Genomic DNA, 17,763 nt, shown 5'->3' on the forward strand with positions numbered 1-17,763 from the left:
TTTGAAGATTATTTCAATTTAATCAGGATTAAAAGTATTTAAATGCTTATTATCCTGAGTGAAAGAAATAACTTATTAATAGTTTTAATATTATACTTAATCAGAAAATATACAGAAGGAAACAAGAATATGGAGAGCCTGATATCCTGTGGTCTTCTTTAATAACAACCCATTTTCAAGAGACTATAATCTCCTCAACAGAAAGCTTTCTACCAAGGATCTTAAGCAGATTCTGAGAAAATTCACACTCAAAATAAACAATATGCCACTAAAACCAAAACAATGCAGGTATTAGCAGCTATACAAAAAGTTAGCTTCTATCTGATGACTCATTTCCAAAATGATTAAAGTCTAAGTCCTTCAAGTGCTTTCTATTCATGCCAGAAAATATATAAAGGGAAGAATCATTTACAAAGCAGACTGAGAAATTTTACTTCATTTTACACATCTTTGATTCTACGCAAACACCAAACTAAAAATGGCAAAAATGAGTTTCTCTTCCTATATATTAATACTAACTTTTTCTTTGCTTTCTCAAGGCGTTTTACTTTCAGCATCCAAGTCAATACGAAATTTAGAAGACGACATGGTATTTAAAACGTTGAGGCTGGGGAAAGCTTTTCAGAAGGAAGATTCTGCAGAAAAATCGCTTGTTGTTCCTTCCCTGGAGCAATATAAAAATGATGAGAGCAGTTTCATGAATGATGAGGAAAACAAAAACTCAAAGGTAAGTGGCAATCTGACTTGTCTTTTATTTCAATGGAAATTAGGACGATTTTCATAAATACTTCGAAAGTAAAGTTGATACTTTTTATAAGCAGAAGCATGTGAAAATAGCCACCATATACAATAAGACAATTGCTGAAGTTTCATACATACCTGGTTGTACTTCCATCCTGGAAAATACCTCTTATTCAAAAGGTTTTTTTCCCAAAAAAAAAAAAAAAAAAAAACCTTCTATAGTCTAAAGTATTTGTTAAAGAGTTTAGAGTCAACACAGTGCAGAGCATTTTTGAATTGATCAATATTTTACAACTGTATTATAGTTCCATTCCCAATAAGAAAGCTGAAATACAAATCAACCTTTTTTTTACAGAACGCAGGTTCCAAACATAATTTCTTAAATCATGGTCTGCCACTGAATCTGGCTATAAAACCTTATTTGGCACTAAAAGGATCTGTAGCTTTTCCAGCTGAGAATGAAGTTCAGAATACTGAATCAACACAAGAAAAGAGAGAAATTGGGGATGAAGAAAACTCAGCTAAATTTCCTATAGGAAGGAGAGATTTTGACAGTGAGTAGTCTTTTTAAAGTTCAATTCTTACATCGTAATACTATAAAATAGAACTCTGAGTTTAACTGAATTTGGGTCCAGTCATAAAATCAAAGACCATGATTCAATTTTACACTTGATATTAAGTGACTCCTGACAAAAATGTGAGATTCAAAAATATTTAATTAGCTATTATAGTTTTTATTTACTCGGATTTAGATATACTAGATCCATTCTTTCATTTCTAATCAATATTCTATGATAACAGCCTTTTAAAAATTTTAAACTTTTTTTCTTCCTGCAGTGCTCAGGTGTATGCTGGGAAGAGTTTATCGACCTTGTTGGCAAGTCTGATACCTGTTGGTCCATATCATCGTTTCAGAAGAAAACAAAATCATATAATTGCCTGGGGGGAAAAAGGCCCTTAATGTTACTATGACTTGTATTATTTTAAATGTTTGTTTTAAAAGAAAGTGGTATTGAGTATATCAATAACTTAAATGATATGCTTTCCCTATTCATTAAACTTAGTGAATATTCTGCACAATATGACTTACTAGTATTTTTTTTAACACTGCTTAACATGCTAACTTTACATACACTATAGGCCAAAATAATAAAGCACAATACTTTATACCTTGCTCTCTTAAAAAATTAAGGAGATGCCTTTGGTGAATGGTTTTATATATCCATATATCTAAAGCACATAAAAGACAGATTCACAGTTTAAAAAATTGAGTTAACTTTGTCTGGCCAGTAATCAATTTGTGCTTGGCGGTACGTTTGTTGCTTTTTACAATTCTGACTAGTTTGCCATCCAATTTATTCTGCAAATCTTTTGATGTCTTAGGTATCTTAACGTTTTTGTGTTCAGGTGGTTCGTTTCCATTATCACAGAGGCTATTTTCATCATCCAAATCCACCTGTTTCCTTTTTGAGCTTTTATTTCCTGTCTGACTATTTGATTTTCTTGCTACTTTTTCGTTTTTACTTCTGTCCAGATGAACATTTCCAGAACTTGTTCCAATTGTTGGTCTTCCAACAGATGAATTTACACCTTCTGTTATGTAAGATGAAAAGAGGAAAGAAATTATATAATATTAATACTATTCATGAAAATTTTACAAAAAACTTTCAAAATGGCAAAGAATATTTTAAAACCTATGCTTTACAATCAAACAATGCTATAAATTATATGATTAAAAAATACAGCTATAGGGAATTCCCGTGGGTTAAGAAATCGACTAGTATCCATGAGGATGCAGGTTTGATCCCTAGCCTAGTTCACTGGATTAAGGATCTGGCGTTCCCCCAAGCTGCAGCATAGATTGCAGATGCAGCTCAGATCTGGCGTTGCTGTGGCTGTGGTGTAGCCCAGCGACTATGGCTCCAATTCAACCGCTAGCCTGGGAACTTCCATATGCCGCAGATGCAGCTCTAAAAAGACAAAAAAATTTTAAAAGTACAGCTATATTACTATCACATTTCTTTTCATTTTACTATATTTTTTATCCCTATAAAATAATAAATACTTTATCTGAACACGTAGCACTTAATCCTTAAATGCCACAAGTTATTTCTTAAATACATTTAGTTAAATCAAACTTTGTCCTATTCTTACATATAAAGTTGTATTTAGACATAACTTTTAAGACAAACTCAAATCTTTAAAAATATCTATCTTGTGCTTGCTTCAGCAGCACATATACTAAAATTGGAACGATACAGAGATTAGCATGGCCCCTGTGCAAGGATGACACGCAAATTTGTGAAGTGTAAATAAACTATGATGGAAAAAATAACAACCATAAAATAAAAAATATATAAACTTTACATTGCAAAAAATAAAAATCTGGTTTTACTTACGTTAAAACCAATTAGTACACTGGAATTAAACTGTTATTAAATTGCTAAACAAAGTCAATTACCAGAAAGGTCATTTTCCATGTGAAGAACACACAAAGGCTTTGATGATGAATTAACATTCCACTTATCCTTGCTTATCGTGCAGTCATCCTTGTAAGTACAAGCAAACTGAGATCTAATTAAAGTTTGCTTCATCTGGTAAAAGGAAGAAAGAAGAAAATATACAATTTATTCCTTATTTTGATTTTTTTTCCATCTGTATAAAAATACACTCTAGTAGTCCAGGCATCATAAAAATTTCCCTTAAAATTCCATTACTTGTGGGAACTTTTAATCCTTGATGTTTCATAGTTTGCAAACTCACTCACTGCTACAACTAGGATTTTTGTTTTTAGTAACACCAGCTTTGTGTGTTTTTGGTAATTTTTTAACAGCTTTTAGAAATCAATTTTAGGTTATTCAGAGGCCTTTATTACATATTCCTATGTCTAAGCTGCTTTAAAAAGTAAGTTTTATTGTAGGTTTAATATATATGATATACATAATCCTAGAGAAATACAAGATCTTCATCTTAATGATGAATTATTAAAAAAAGGATGAAAAAAAGAGAAAGAATGACAAAAAAGGAGTTCCCATCATGGCTCAGTGGTAACTAATCCAACTAGCATCCATGAGGACATGGATTTGATCCCTGGCCTCACTCTGTGGGTTAAAGATCTGCCATGAGCCATAGTGTAGGTAACAGATGCGGCTTGGATCTGGCATTGCTGTGGCTATGGTGTAGGCCAGCAGCTATAGCTCTGATTCAACCCCCTAGCCTGGGAACGTCCATATGCTGCAGGTGCATCCCTAAAAAGAAACAAAAAAATAGAAAAAAGAAAAAAAAATGAATTACAGACTATAACTCTTTTAGGAAAAAAATAACATATAAATTCAAGAAATAAGAAATTAAGGAAGAGATGCTAGGATGAAAGAAATAAGAGAAGGTAAGAGAAAAACAGGAAACTAACAAAGAAGGTGAAAAATGAAACAAAATGGTGAATGAAAAGCATTATTTCTTGATTAATAACTTGAATATTTAGAAAAATAAGAAATATGATTCAATTATATCATTCTAGGAATATTTAACCAAGTGATTTAATAGGTGAATATTCAAAGTATACTCTTGTATTTATCTTCAAACATGACAAATAGGAGAAAATCAGACAGCTAAATTTAATTCTTAACCACTCAAAATAATGCCAAGAAAGTACTTCTGGCATAAACCAGTGGCTGTTTTAGAGATGGAAATTAATTTCAGAACAAAGTAATCCACACAGATAATGAAAATTTTCAACAATTGCAGCTTCTGCGTAATGCCATTCAGTTATAATAGGGAGATTTCTTCAAATAATTAGAAATCAGCTCAAATCCTTTTCAGAAATAGATCAAGTTTAAATTTCAAATACATGATTAAAATAAAGAGGACTTAATTCAAATATTAATACTTCAAAGTATAACTATATTATGCTAAACAGTACTCACAGAGCATGTATTGATATAGTTCATGAAGTGTAAAACAGCACTTTATTTTATGTATTCAGTAATTACATATTACATTATATATTCAGAGAGATAACTACATTAACCCACTCAAAGGTTTGCAAAGATAACGGCAGTGAAATCCACTGACTATAATTTGAGAAGAAATTAGGATGGTCTCCAGACCAGCTGCCTTATAAAATAAAGTTTTCTCTAGATGATAAATTTTATATCTTTCTTAGTAATGTTGTCTGTGAGAGCTTCTAACTCCCAGAGCACTAAAAATAATGTCTAATTTGCTTAAAGATTTAGACAAGCAGAATTTATCTTTCATTTAAGCAAAAATACATAAAATTGAAAAAAATGTGAAAAATGTACAAGATCAAAAACTATTTTTTAAAAAAGTGAAATTCAATAGGCTCTTGATAATGAATGGAACAACCCAATATCTTCATGAATCCATATAAATGCAATTACTATTATATAGTTTCCACCAGGAAATGCCCTAAAATATAACTGAAGGCTTTAACTTGCCCTTTCTGAATTTTATCAATTCCATAAGTAGAGAATAAAAGCAATTAATAAAGTTATTAAAATAAATTTTAATAAAGTTTATATACATCATATCATTACTTCAGTAAATTATCCAAAAACTCTTATTTCCATCTACAAAACCAGTACTAACTACTGACATTATCTTTTTACACAACATTTCTCTTATTCTACCAGAGTTACTGCTTCTATCTGTAAGCAATATACTTATAAACTTACACTTATAAACATACTACTTTTAAAGAGTTATAAAGGAGTTCCTGTCACGGCTCAGTGGTTAACGAATCCGACTAGGAACCATGAGGTTGCGGGTTCGATCCCTGGCCTTGCTCAGTGGGTTGGGGATCTGGCGTTGCCGTGAGCTGTGGTGTGGGTTGCAGACACGGCTTAGATCCTGTGTTGCTGTGGCTCTGGCATAGGCCAGCGGCTACAGCTCCTATTGGACCTCTAGCCTGGGAACCTCCAGGTGCCGAGGGAGCGGCCCAAGAAATGGAAAAAAACACCAAAAAAAAAAAAAAAAAAAAAGAGTTTTAAAGAGACCATGAAAACAAACAGATGCTAAGTGGCTGGTGAGAATCACTCTCATAGTATCCAGAGAGGGATGGCACCTACAAGTGGCTTGGGGGACCTCAGACTCCCCCTACAAAACCTTCATCAGTACTACTCATAAAACACTCTAAATAAAAATATAATAATTATATTATTGAATACAATTGATGTTTTCTCAATCTCATGCTTCAGATGAATAAAAATTTCTTAAGAAAGCTGTTATTTTATTGTTTAAACATACATTTAAATAAAACCCTTTCTTTACTTCATAAATACAGTTGCAAAGTAAATTCAAAAGTCCTCCTGACAACTAGCTTTTTCCTCTCTTCAGGCTGCCCACAGAGAAATTCTCTAGCCCTTAGTGATAGTACTGCAGTTTCAGAAAACTAGAGTTACAAGGCAATGGATTCTTAAAATACTGATAATGGGCTCAGATGTGAAAGGAAATTAGTTAACCACTATATTTACCATGAAAAATATTATGTATAAACATATCAAAACACAAACAATGGTTCTATAATAATTTTGGAATACTTATGTCTAAAAGAATTACTGAGAGTGGTTACATTGAGAGTGTTTTTTCTTTTTATAAAAGATTATATGTGGGTCTTTTCCCTCCCCTGGTATAAAAACTTTTTTTTTCCTTAACAATTACCACTTATTAAGTTCCAACTATGTGATAGGCACACAGTATACTAAAGAGATTACTAAGATGGCTTCTATAATCACAAAGACATTATACTTAAAAAATCTGCTGTTGGGAGTTCCCGTCATGGCACAGTGGTTAACGAATCCGACTAGGAACCATGAGGTTGCGGGTTCGGTCCCTGCCCTTGCTCAGTGGGTTAACGATCCGGCGTTGCCGTGAGCTGTGGTGTGGGTTGCAGACGCAGCTTGGATCCCGAGTTGCTGCGGCTCTGGCATAGGCCGGAGGCTACAGCTCCAATTCGACCCCTAGCCTGGGAACCTCCATATGCCGCAGGAGTGGCCCTAGACATGGCAAAAAGACAAAAAAATATCTGCTGTTGACGCACAGCTGGAAGAAATAATAAATAAAGTGGATAATGGAATCAAGATTGAAAAGATCTCAGAAGGCTAGACCCATAAGTAGAAAATAATAAGATGAAAATGAATGAGGATAAACAAAGTCCAGTATTTAAGTTAAAAATATCAATTACAGATGTAAAGGATGAGGAGAACCTGACTTAAAAACAACAATTTGAAAAAGACCTAGAGATTTTAATTGATCATGAACTTGACTAGAGCCAACAATGTAGCACAAAAAGTTAGGATGATGTGATAGAAAAGGCATCAGATTTGCAGTACCTGGCTTCTAGAACTGGCCCTATCACTTATTAACTAGATGATCTCGAATAAACCTCGAAACCTCTTACTTAGCCACACATAAGTGGGAATATTTACTTCACAGAGTTGTCAGGATTAAATGACGTCAAAAATTTAAAAGAGATACCTGTAGGTACCACATGGTTATTAGTATTCTTATAAAGAAATCTGTTGAATTAGATTTCTCAGGACCAGGCCAAATCTAAAATGATTCTAAGAATGCAGCACAAAAAACAAACTTACAATCAGCTTCTTCATTTTAGTTATGTTTTTAAAACAATACAAGCTACACTGGCTTGTATTTGTGACTTAAAAGAGATTGCTTTTCCTTTGTTCATAAAAGTTGAATTTTTCTGCACAAGATTAGTGGCTACACAGAATTGAGATTACTTCCTGTTGCAAATCTTCCAAATCTCTCTGTGTATTTGATTTGGAATCACAAATAAGCAAAACAATTCCCTCTTGAAAGTGCTTTTGAAGTACTAAACAACTAAGAATAATGTCCAGATTCATACATGGCTGTTAAAATCATTTTATGTTCAAGTCACATGAGAAAAGGATTCAAAGTTTTCCTTTGTAGAGTGACTTTCCCCCCTTTGGAAAGATTTCTATCCACAGTAAAATTGCAATGAACTTCAAACTTGCCAAGAATTGGAAAAGTTCTTTTGCCACAAGCTCTTTTTAAATTGAAATTATTAGTAGGTTTCCAGTACGAGGAAAATAGTACTTCACATAGGAAAGCTTGACTCCAGTTAAATTAAGACAAATGAGTCAAAATACTGAGAAGTCTTTCAGTTAGCTGTATTAATAAGAAAATGAAAGTTCTAAGCCCCCATTATACCCATAAATTTCACCAAGTTTGAAAAAGGAAGTTACTTTCAACATACTTATTAAATATGTAAAAAAAGTATTCGAAATTTATCTTTTCATTCATACATTAGCACGTTTTCAAAAGAATAGAGATTTGCTATCTTTAATGGCATATGAATTTGTAAGTATATCAAATGATCTATTTCTTCATCAGTGAAATTCCATTTACTGTGCTCAATAGCAGAGAGATAACATTTGCAACCTAAGCAGTAGCATTATTTTTTTTTATAACATGATAATTACTATGCATTCATTTACTCTTTGGAAATAGCATAAACTTTGAAGTCTTATACCCGAATACAGCCTTTGCTCTGTTATTTACTAGCTACACAGCCCGGAAAATAATGCCTTCTAGAGTTCAGTAAGGATTAATTGGAATGAGGGATATAAAATGTCTAGTATAGGAATTCCCGCGGTGGTGCAGCAGGTTAAGGATCTGGCATTGTTTATGTGGAGGCGGGGATTTGATCCCCAGCCCAGTGAGGTGGGTTAAGGGTCAGGCATTGCCACATCTGTGTCATAGATTGCAGCTACAGCTCAGATTCAATCTTGGCTCAGAAACTTCCATATGCCATGGGATTGCCCCCCACCACACACAGAAAATGTCTATTATAGCACTTGACACTTGGAAGGTACATAATAAATCCTAACCTCATTACTTTAGCAAAACAAGTTCACATTTTAATTCAGACTAATACAAACATCCTATTCTCATTCTAATGAAAAATACTGCTCAGTCCCTTAAAGCCTTTGCTTAATATCGCCTTCTCAAAGAGACTTCTACTGATCATTCTCTTTAAAACCAAAACACACACAAAAGAACATACTCTCCCCAGCTTTATTTCCCATCATTGCACTGATAACCTTCTAATATACCATATAATTTTGGTTTGTTTTGTTTATTGTCTGCCTCTCCCAACTGAAAAGTAAGCTCCATGAACAAAACCCACTTTTGCCAACTGATGATCTGCTCTACCCCATAGATGAAGAGTAGGTCCACAGTGCCTTGGATATGCCCACTAGGAGACAACGATCCCCTATTTTATTTATTTATTTTTTGGGGGGGGGTCTTTTTTTTTTTTGCCTTTTCTAGGGCTGCTCCCACGGCATATGGAGATTCCCAGGCTAGGGGTCTAATTGGAGCTGTAGCCACCGGCCGACGCCAGAGCCACAGCAACGCGGGATCCGAGCAGCATAGCTACACCACAGCTCACGGCAATGCCGGATACTTAACCCACTGAGCAAGGCCAGGGACCAAACCTGCAACCCCATGGTTCCTAGTCAGATTCTTTAACCACTGTGCCACGACGGGAACTCTGATCCCCTATTTTAGATCCTTGTCCAAGTACCTGGGACCCCAGCATTTCCTTGCTCAAACTGCCTTGGGCACTGGGCCAGCACTGGCCTCTTCCTCTAGGAAGGGCTGACTGTTTATGACAAGGGTCATGGAGCAGGGTATGTACATTTCTGGGTGGAGTATCCCTGAGAGTATGCAACAGAACCAGGATTAAAGGGACTGCAGGGATAGGCCAGGGGTTTCCACTTTATGTGCTTGTACCCCACTCCCAAAAATATTGGAGGAAGGCTTGTCAATGACGGCAGGGGTTTTTGTCTATTTTGTTCATTGATATTACTTCCACTGCCAAGCACACAGCCTGATATCCAGGAGGCATTTAATACATGATTTATGAATTAATTAGTTAAGTAAAATTATAACAGACTCTAATAGATGTGTGCACATAGAAGGTATGAGGAAATAGAAACAAAGCGTAAGCAAAAGCTTGGAGGCAGAAAAAGATGTACAGAATGGGAGTTCCCGTCGTGGCTCAGCGGTTAACAAATATGACTAGCATTCATGAAGACGCAGATTCAATCCCTGGCCTTGTTCAGTGGGTTAAGGATCCAGCATTGCCTTGAGCTGTGGTTTAGATCAGATACGGCTTGGATCCTGTGCTGCTGTGGCTGTGGTGTAGGCCGGCAGCTACAGCTCTGATTCGACCCCTAGCCTGGGAACCTCCATATGCCATGAGTGCGACCCTCAAAAGTAAAAATTAAAAAAAAAGATGTACAGACTAGATTCTACCCTTTAATAGAGAGTAAAGAAGCCAGAGAAGTAGACTGGTGAAGAACAGCTAAATCACCCTATGGACAAAAGCTCTGAAATAGGAAAACATATACAGAGTAAACTCTATTCTGTTCAATAAAGCAAGGAAACCATTCGCTACACAAATAAGGGAGAGGTATACATGAAGAGAAAAGTTAAATCACATTTAAGTACAGAGAACCATGCAGCTGATGTCCTAAGCCCCATTGTATCTACTCCTTTCAAGTTTTTAAATACTCCACCGTTCTCAGGTTCTCATACACATATGCTTACAATAAGCCCTACAAAAAATAACTGTTCCTTAAAACCACGAAAGTCATACTTTCCCTAACCTTGACCCACATTATTTATTTACTTATTTTGTAAAACTACCCAATGCACAGTCTCTTTATACTACTAAGGCAGTCTAATACTTTCATTAGGTTGTTTGCTCAGCCTGAAATGCTCTCATCCATCCTGTCTATTTAATCCTATTTATTTTAATCTCTCATGGTCAGAGCACCATTTCCTCTACCTATTACGAGTTTCCAGTTATTGCATTTGTGCGTATCTTTAATCCACTAGAACTGCAACTGTTTAAATATGCTAACCATGGGTAGCTAATTAATTAAAATTAAATAAAATTAAAAATTGAATTCCTCAGTGGTAGTCGCCACATTTCAATGTTCAATAGTCACATGTGGCTAGCACCTGCAGTACTGGACAGCACAAATACAGAACACTTCCACAGAAAGTTCTATTGGAAAGCACTGCTTTAAAACAAAGCCTTACAATCTATGTCCAGTGGCACATACATGAAGGACAGATGGATTTTCAAAGGACTCAGGGACACTTTTTAGTTTGCTGGGAAATAATATTGGAACCCATATACAATTTTTTTTTTTTTTTTTGTCTTTTGCTATTTCTTTGGGCCGCTCCCGCGGCATATGGAGGTTCCCAGGCTAGGGGTCTGACCAGAGCTGTAGCCACTGGCCTATGCCAGAGCCACAGCAACTCGGGATCCGAGCCACGTCTGCAACCTGCACCACAGCTCACGGCAACGCCGGATCACTTACCCATTGAGCAAGGGCAGGGACTGAACCCGCAACCTCATGGTTCCTAGTCGGATTCGTTAACCACTGCGCCATGACGGGAACTCCCCATATACAATTTTATACTAGTAAAAGAATCCATGCATCTGTTCCCCATGTCTTCTAACTACTACCTGATGGGAAAGGACCAATTAAGCTTTAGAAAAAAATTACAACTATCTTCAAATACTATTTCAATCTTATTTTCTCCACTTGTTCTGAGTATCCAATTAGGCATATGTTAAGACATTTTCTGTGTCCTGCTCTTCTCTTTTGCTTTTTTATTCTTTATTCTCTTTGCTTTGGTTTGGATATTTTTCTAAATGACCTATCTTCATGTCCACTTACACTACCTAAAGCTTTGTCTGATCTACTATTAAATTCATCTAATGAATTCTTAATTTTAGATAATGCTTTTACAGTTCTGGAATGTTTCTTTATTTGTTTAAATTCTTTTTGATTCTCTGTTGGAATTTCCCAATTTTTCATCAATTTTGTCCACCTTTTTAATTACTTGTAGATGTTGAAATAAATTTTATTGCTTGTTTTCCTTGTCTCTATTATGCAGACACAGTGAAGAGCTAACAACCTCAATTCAGTCAGGGATTAAGCTGGGTCAAAGCTGAGTTGTAGCCATCGTAACTCATATTTGACTTCTGGGTCTTACCTGTTCTTGGGGACCGGCCCTCCCAAGCTATCAACTGAGAGCCCCAAGGATCTCTACTGTCTCTGACCTGAAAGTCTGGGGGATTCACTCTTTCTTTCATAGGATTTTACATTATGCTCTTTGGTCTCCCAACTCACTTCATTTCCAATGTGGCAAATATCTTGAGAGGGAGACAGCCATGTGTTTGAGGCAGGTCCCACTTCTCAAGCAAAGCCTTGTCTTCTGAGCCACTAAAAGACCATAGGTGACTTCAGTCCACTAGATTAAGGCTCCTTAGCCTCCCACTCACTCCAATATTCAACATAGGTGCCCTAGGTAAAAATAACTGTGCATTTAGGGCCTCCAAAGTTTCTAAGTATTGCCAAATTTAAATATTTGTTAATTCCTCTTTCCCTCAGTGAGCTCCCTTTACCTAGGCCGATACCAATCCTTGGCTCATAGTCAAAGGTGGAAAAATAATCACAGGAGAGTTCCCGTCGTGGCGCAGTGGTTAACGAATCCGACTAGGAACCATGAGGTTGCGGTTTCGGTCCCTGCCCTTGCTCAGTGGGTTAACGATCCGGCGTTGCCGTGAGCTGTGGTGTAGGTTGCAGACGTGGCTCGGATCCCGCGTTGCTGTGGCTCTGGCGTAGGCCGGTGGCTACAGTTCCGATTCAACCCCTAGCCTGGGAACCTCCATATGCCGCGGGAGCGGCCCAAGAAATAGCAACAACAACAACAATAACAACAACAACAAAAAAAAGACAAAAAAAAAAAATAATGACAGGAATGAAAACTCTGATAATAGACTATTCACCTCAAAAGACTTTACCCCCTTCATATTTTTTGTTTATTTAAACTGCTTTACCTATATAGCTTTCCTATGTCTTCTAAATATATTTTCCCCAACTTAGCTACCTTTTATTCTTTTATTCTGTTATTGTAGCAGAAATGGTATTCTGCCATGGTCTACTACATCCTAGTTAGAAACAGAAGCCTCCAAGTCTGTGATTTCTTGATTCTGTTTTACCTCATTAGAGAGCATTTTATTTTCCTCACAGTTATATTTCGAAGGCTGCATATTTTCTGTTATCCTTCATTTTTCTATAACCTGAGGAATGGTGGAGGCAGAAGTAATTTTCAGTTGAGGAGAGAGGCAATCCGAAAATTTTGAGTTCTGCACTTTCTTCTAAGAGTTTATTATGTATTATATGTACTATGAAAAGGTTCACTCCCTCTACTTAAAGACTGTATTTCATTTAAATGGAAGGGGATCATTTGTATAATTTCCATAATTCAGTAGGTAGCACTAGAACCTTCACTGTGTCAATGTGTAAATCTCAAAGAGTTCATTTTCCACATCTTATTCACATTAGTATGCAGTTGCTACTTCTATTTCTCTAAAAAGAAAGAGGAAAAAATATATATGTATTTATATACATAGCTGGCTTCAGAGTCTTGAAAATAATTAGTGATAATTCTCAGGACTGTATTAACTCACTACTAGCACAGGACGTGGGGACTGGGGCTAAATTAAGTTGATAAATCATGTTGTGCCTTTTCTGTCTGATATATTCACTTTCCTTCCTTGGCCATCATTTTTGAAGTTTATTATATCCATTTATGTTATTTTTTTGTTGTTGTTTTCTATTGGTGAGTATTTTTGCTAGATTCTGCTATTTTATACTCATTTTAAGTATCAGAGGAGAGAAATTCTGTGAGTTGAATGTGATCTACCATTTTTATTTGAGTATACTGTTTTCTAATACCCTAAAAGTAAAACTGTATATCAAATTTTCTAACACCATAAGCAATGTACTGCCTGGCTGCTTATAAAGGTACCAGAGTTAGAACCAGTCTACTTTTGGAGTTCTCCGGTGGCTCAGCAGGTTAAGGATTGGTGCTGCGACTGCTATGGCTTTAGTCACTGCTGTGGCATGGGTTCATTTCCTGGCCCTGGAACTTCTGCATGCTGAGGGCAGGCCATAAATAAATAAATAAATAACAAATATTTAGAACAAGAGAGAGAGAACCAGTCTACTTCTTCAAACTACCTATATTCTAATTTTTCACTGTTCCAACCATGCCATGTTTTAAGAACACAGTAATTTTCTGACCCACTCACTCTAGTTATTAAGTCAGTTAACGCTGATGATTTTCTAATATAAATATGGAGGAAAACCCCAAACTCAGAATAAGGAAAAGACATGGACATACAACTTTTCTTTGTGGCTGATAAGCAAATTATTGCTAACACAGTTGAAAGAAATGAAACATTAATTTACAGGATATAAGAAGGTAATATCCTCTTTGAAAGTCTTTTAATAAAAAGGTAGAAAGTTACCTGTATAAATTGCTTGGAAACTGAAGGTAAGAATAGAGAAGAAGTATCCTCTAAAGGTTCCTACCAAAAATAAGAAGGCTCAGAAAGAACCTTTTGATTTCTTTCACAGAAATTTATCTGACCATCACAGACAAGTTTCCTAACAAGCTAGAATAGAAAATAAAACCTGAGGACTTAAAATGAGTCAATGAACACTTCTCAAAATAGTTTCATAGGATTTCATGATCAGAGAAGTGCTTATTGCTATTTATGAATGAGGAAATGAAAATAAATCTATGAAAAGTTTATTTGTCCCAAATAATAATGACATGAATATTTCACAATCAAGTATCATCTACAATATCAAAATTCTAAGTTCTCTAATATTATCTACTTTTGTCTTTCCAAACAGTATTTCAAATGTAGATCATATATTCTTTCCAAGACTAAAAAAAGAACTAAGTGCCAAAAAAGAAAAAGTAATAGGATAGTAAGGTAGTAAACTGTTAAACTATTTTTCCACAGTAACTTAGTAGTAACTATTAGCAAGATTTTTTCTCATTCCAGCAAATACTCTACCTGGCTTGGGTCAGCTGTATACCTGGCTAAACCAATTATTTTCATACATTGCTTTCATAGAGAGTAATATACCATAAAATATAATCATAAATACCAATTCTTTCCTTTCTCTATTACCATTTAGTTTCAGAGCTATGCAGACTAAGCCAGCTAACTATTAAGTAACGGAAACAATTTATTTATCATCTCATTAGTATTTAACCCTGGCTTTGCACACTGGCATAAAATGTTTCATGGTAGTTACAGTATCTTGGCGAAGGTGCTTTTTCAAGGATTTTGATCTCATCTGTAAATGAGACTAGATTAGACAATCGCCCTTCTACTTCCCAAAACTTTCCAAATTTGTCCATACATCTTATGGAATTAGTTGACTCTTACCAATCTGTAAAAATCCCTCATTCTTCAGATAGATATTTGTCATTTTGATTTACTTAGTTCTAACAAAATATTACAATGATCTTTAAAGAAAAATTTTCAAGTTTGTCAGTATTCATAGCAGGGAAAATTTTTTTTAAATTTATGTTACATTTCTTTTTCTAATCAAATCCAAAGGATAGATGTTTTTTCAAAAATCTTATGCCTCGATTATGAGTACTTATTGGGTTATTATAACAAAGAATTGACAAGTTTTTTCACAAGAAAATTATATAAAACTCAATTATTCAACTATAATAAAAAAATTGATGCTGTAATAAAAGTCATTTTTGAAAAAAAAAACTCAATGATGTATCCCACATATATTAATTACTAAACAACTTCTAATAGCCAAGAGAAAGGCCAAAAGGATTAATTTAAATTAACTAAATGGATTTTGGGTATGCAGAGCAAACAGATAACTAAAAACTTTGCTATTTGGGTTAACTTTTCAAATGTGAATGTAAAAAGTATACAAGTTCTCAAAGTTCTCAAAGTTGTATCACAATGAATAATTATTTGATAATTTAAGGATAATTATAAATTTTACATGAAAATTTTGTTGAACAAATGAATGAATTCCCAATCACAGAACAGTGTCTGGCACATAGCAGATGCTCAATAAATGGATGTTCAATAAATGAGTGAGTTAGAGTTCCCGTTGTAGCTCAGTGGTAACGAATTTGACTAGCATCCATGAGGATGTGGATTCAATCCCTGGCCTCACTCAGTGGGATAAAGAATCCAGCATTACCCAGAGCTGCAGTGTAGGTAGCTGATGCAGCTCAGATTTGGCATTGCTGTGGCTGTGGCGTAGGCCAGCAGCTGCAGCTCCAATTCAACCTCTAGCCTGGGAACTTCCATATGCTGTGGGTGCAGGCCTAAAAAAAAAGACAATAAATAAATAAATGAATAAATGAGAGAGTTAAGATCAAGCCTCTTTTGGAAAAATAAGACCAAGAAAATTTTAAGTGCTTGAAAAATATGTTACTGAAAAAAAATATTTAAAAGTTTGTTTGGAAGCACAAAAGACCCCTGAATAGCCAATGTCATCCTCAGAAAGAAAAATGGAGCTGGAGGAATCAGGATCCCTGGCTTCAGATTAAACTACAAAGCTACAGTCATCAAAACAGTATGGTACTGGCACAAAAAACAAATACAGATCAATGGAACAGGACAGAAAGCCCAGAAATAAACCAAGCACCTATGGTCAATTAATCTATGGCAAGAGAAGCAAGAATATACAATGGGGAAAAGAGTCTCTTCAATAAGCAGTACTGGGAAAACTGGACAGCTACATGCAAAATAATGAAATTAGAACATTCTCTAACACCACACATAAAAATAAACTCGAAATGGATTAAAGACCTAAATATAAGACCAGATACTATAAACTCTAAGAGGAAAAGACAGGCCGAACACTCTCTGACATAAACCACAGCAATTTTCTTCTTAGATCCACCTCCTAGAGTAATGACAATAAAAACAAAAACAAACAAATGGGACCTAATTAAACCTGAAAAGTTTTGCACAGCAAAGGAAACCATAAAAAAAAAACCAAAAAACCCACAGAATGGGAGAAAATATTTGCAAATGAAGCAACTGACAAGGAATTAATCTCCAAAATATACAAACACCTGCTGTAGCTCAATATTAAAACAAAAAAAATGAACAACCTTAATCAAAAAATAGGCAGAAGATCTAGACATTTTTCCAAAGACATATGGATGGCCAAAAAACACATGAAGAGGTGCTCAACATCACTAATTATTAGAGAAATGCAAATCAAAACCACTATGAGGTACCACCTTATACCAGGCAGAATGGCCAACATCAAAAAGGCTACAAACAGTAAATGCTGGAGAGGGTACTGGTGGGAATGTATATTGGTGTAACCACTATGGAAAACAGTATGGAGGTTCCTCACAAGACTAAAAACAGAGATACCATATGATCCAGCAATCCCACTCCTAGGCACCTATCCAGAGAAAACCATAATTCTAAAAGAAACATGCAGCCCAATGTTCCCTGCAGCATTATTTACAATAGCCAAGACAAGGAAGCAACCTAATGTCCATCAACAGAGGAATGGATAAAGGTATGGTACATAAATACAATGGGGTATTACTCAACCATAAAAGAGAATGAAATAATGCCATTTGCAGCAACACGGATGGACCTAGAAATTATCATACTAAGAAGAGTTAGACAGTGAAAGACAAACATTGCATATCACCTATATGTAGAATCTTTCAAAAAAGGATACAAATGACCTTATCTGAAGAACAGAAACAGACTCACAGACTTTGAAAAAATTATGGTTACCAAAGGGGAAGGTGTGGGGGTGGAAGCGATGGACTGGGGGTTTGGGACTGGCATGTGCACACTGAGGTATATGGAACAACTGACCAACAGGGACCTTTGCATAGCACAGAGAACTCTACCCAGTATTCTGTGATAATCCATATGGTAAAAGAATCTGATAGAGAATGGATATGTATATGTGTATGGTGGGGTCACCTTGTTGTACAGCAGAAATTATCACAGCCTTGTAAATTAACTATATTTCAACAAAACTTAAAAATTTTTTTAAAAAATTAAAAATTCAATAAATTTTAAAAATTAAAAAAAAAGAAAAATATGTTACCGAC

The 17,763-nt window shown here is 35.3% G+C and overlaps 3 protein-coding genes and 1 non-coding gene across 5 annotated transcripts in view; 2 read left to right on the top strand and 2 right to left on the bottom strand.

Annotated features, from left to right (window-relative positions):
• LOC110260784 (uncharacterized) overlaps window positions 1-659 on the bottom strand; it is a 566,816-nt gene extending 566,157 nt beyond the window's left edge. For both annotated transcript variants that reach the window (XM_084957371.1, XM_084957372.1), the window contains exon 1: window positions 520-659. The gene's annotated coding sequence lies outside the window, so the exon portion shown is untranslated. The remainder of the gene's footprint in view (window positions 1-519) is intronic.
• Window positions 466-1,818, top strand: PMCH (pro-melanin concentrating hormone). The gene is given in 3 exon segments (NM_001244440.1): window positions 466-727; window positions 1,097-1,295; window positions 1,579-1,818. Coding segments are annotated over 3 exon segments (498 nt in total). The 5' UTR covers window positions 466-478; the 3' UTR covers window positions 1,629-1,818.
• Window positions 729-17,763, bottom strand: part of PARPBP (PARP1 binding protein) — a 72,189-nt gene continuing 55,154 nt past the window's right edge. Inside the window, exons 10-11 of the mRNA XM_021092657.2 lie at window positions 3,203-3,335; window positions 729-2,334 (exon numbers count right to left, since the gene is read on the bottom strand). Coding sequence (XP_020948316.1) covers window positions 1,994-2,334; window positions 3,203-3,335 — 474 coding nt within the window. The 3' untranslated portion in view covers window positions 729-1,993. The remainder of the gene's footprint in view (window positions 2,335-3,202; window positions 3,336-17,763) is intronic.
• LOC146403525 (U6 spliceosomal RNA) lies at window positions 2,959-3,062 on the top strand. Its single transcript, XR_014804696.1, has one exon. It is a non-coding gene; the product is annotated as a U6 spliceosomal RNA (small nuclear RNA).

The sequence above is a fragment of the Sus scrofa genome, chromosome 5 (genome assembly GCF_054392235.1).
Source record: "Sus scrofa isolate SSC_HxYL_T2T_F1_AM1 chromosome 5, Sscrofa_HxYL_maternal_Yorkshire_Landrace_v2.0, whole genome shotgun sequence".
Taxonomy (NCBI): Eukaryota; Metazoa; Chordata; class Mammalia; order Artiodactyla; family Suidae; genus Sus; species Sus scrofa.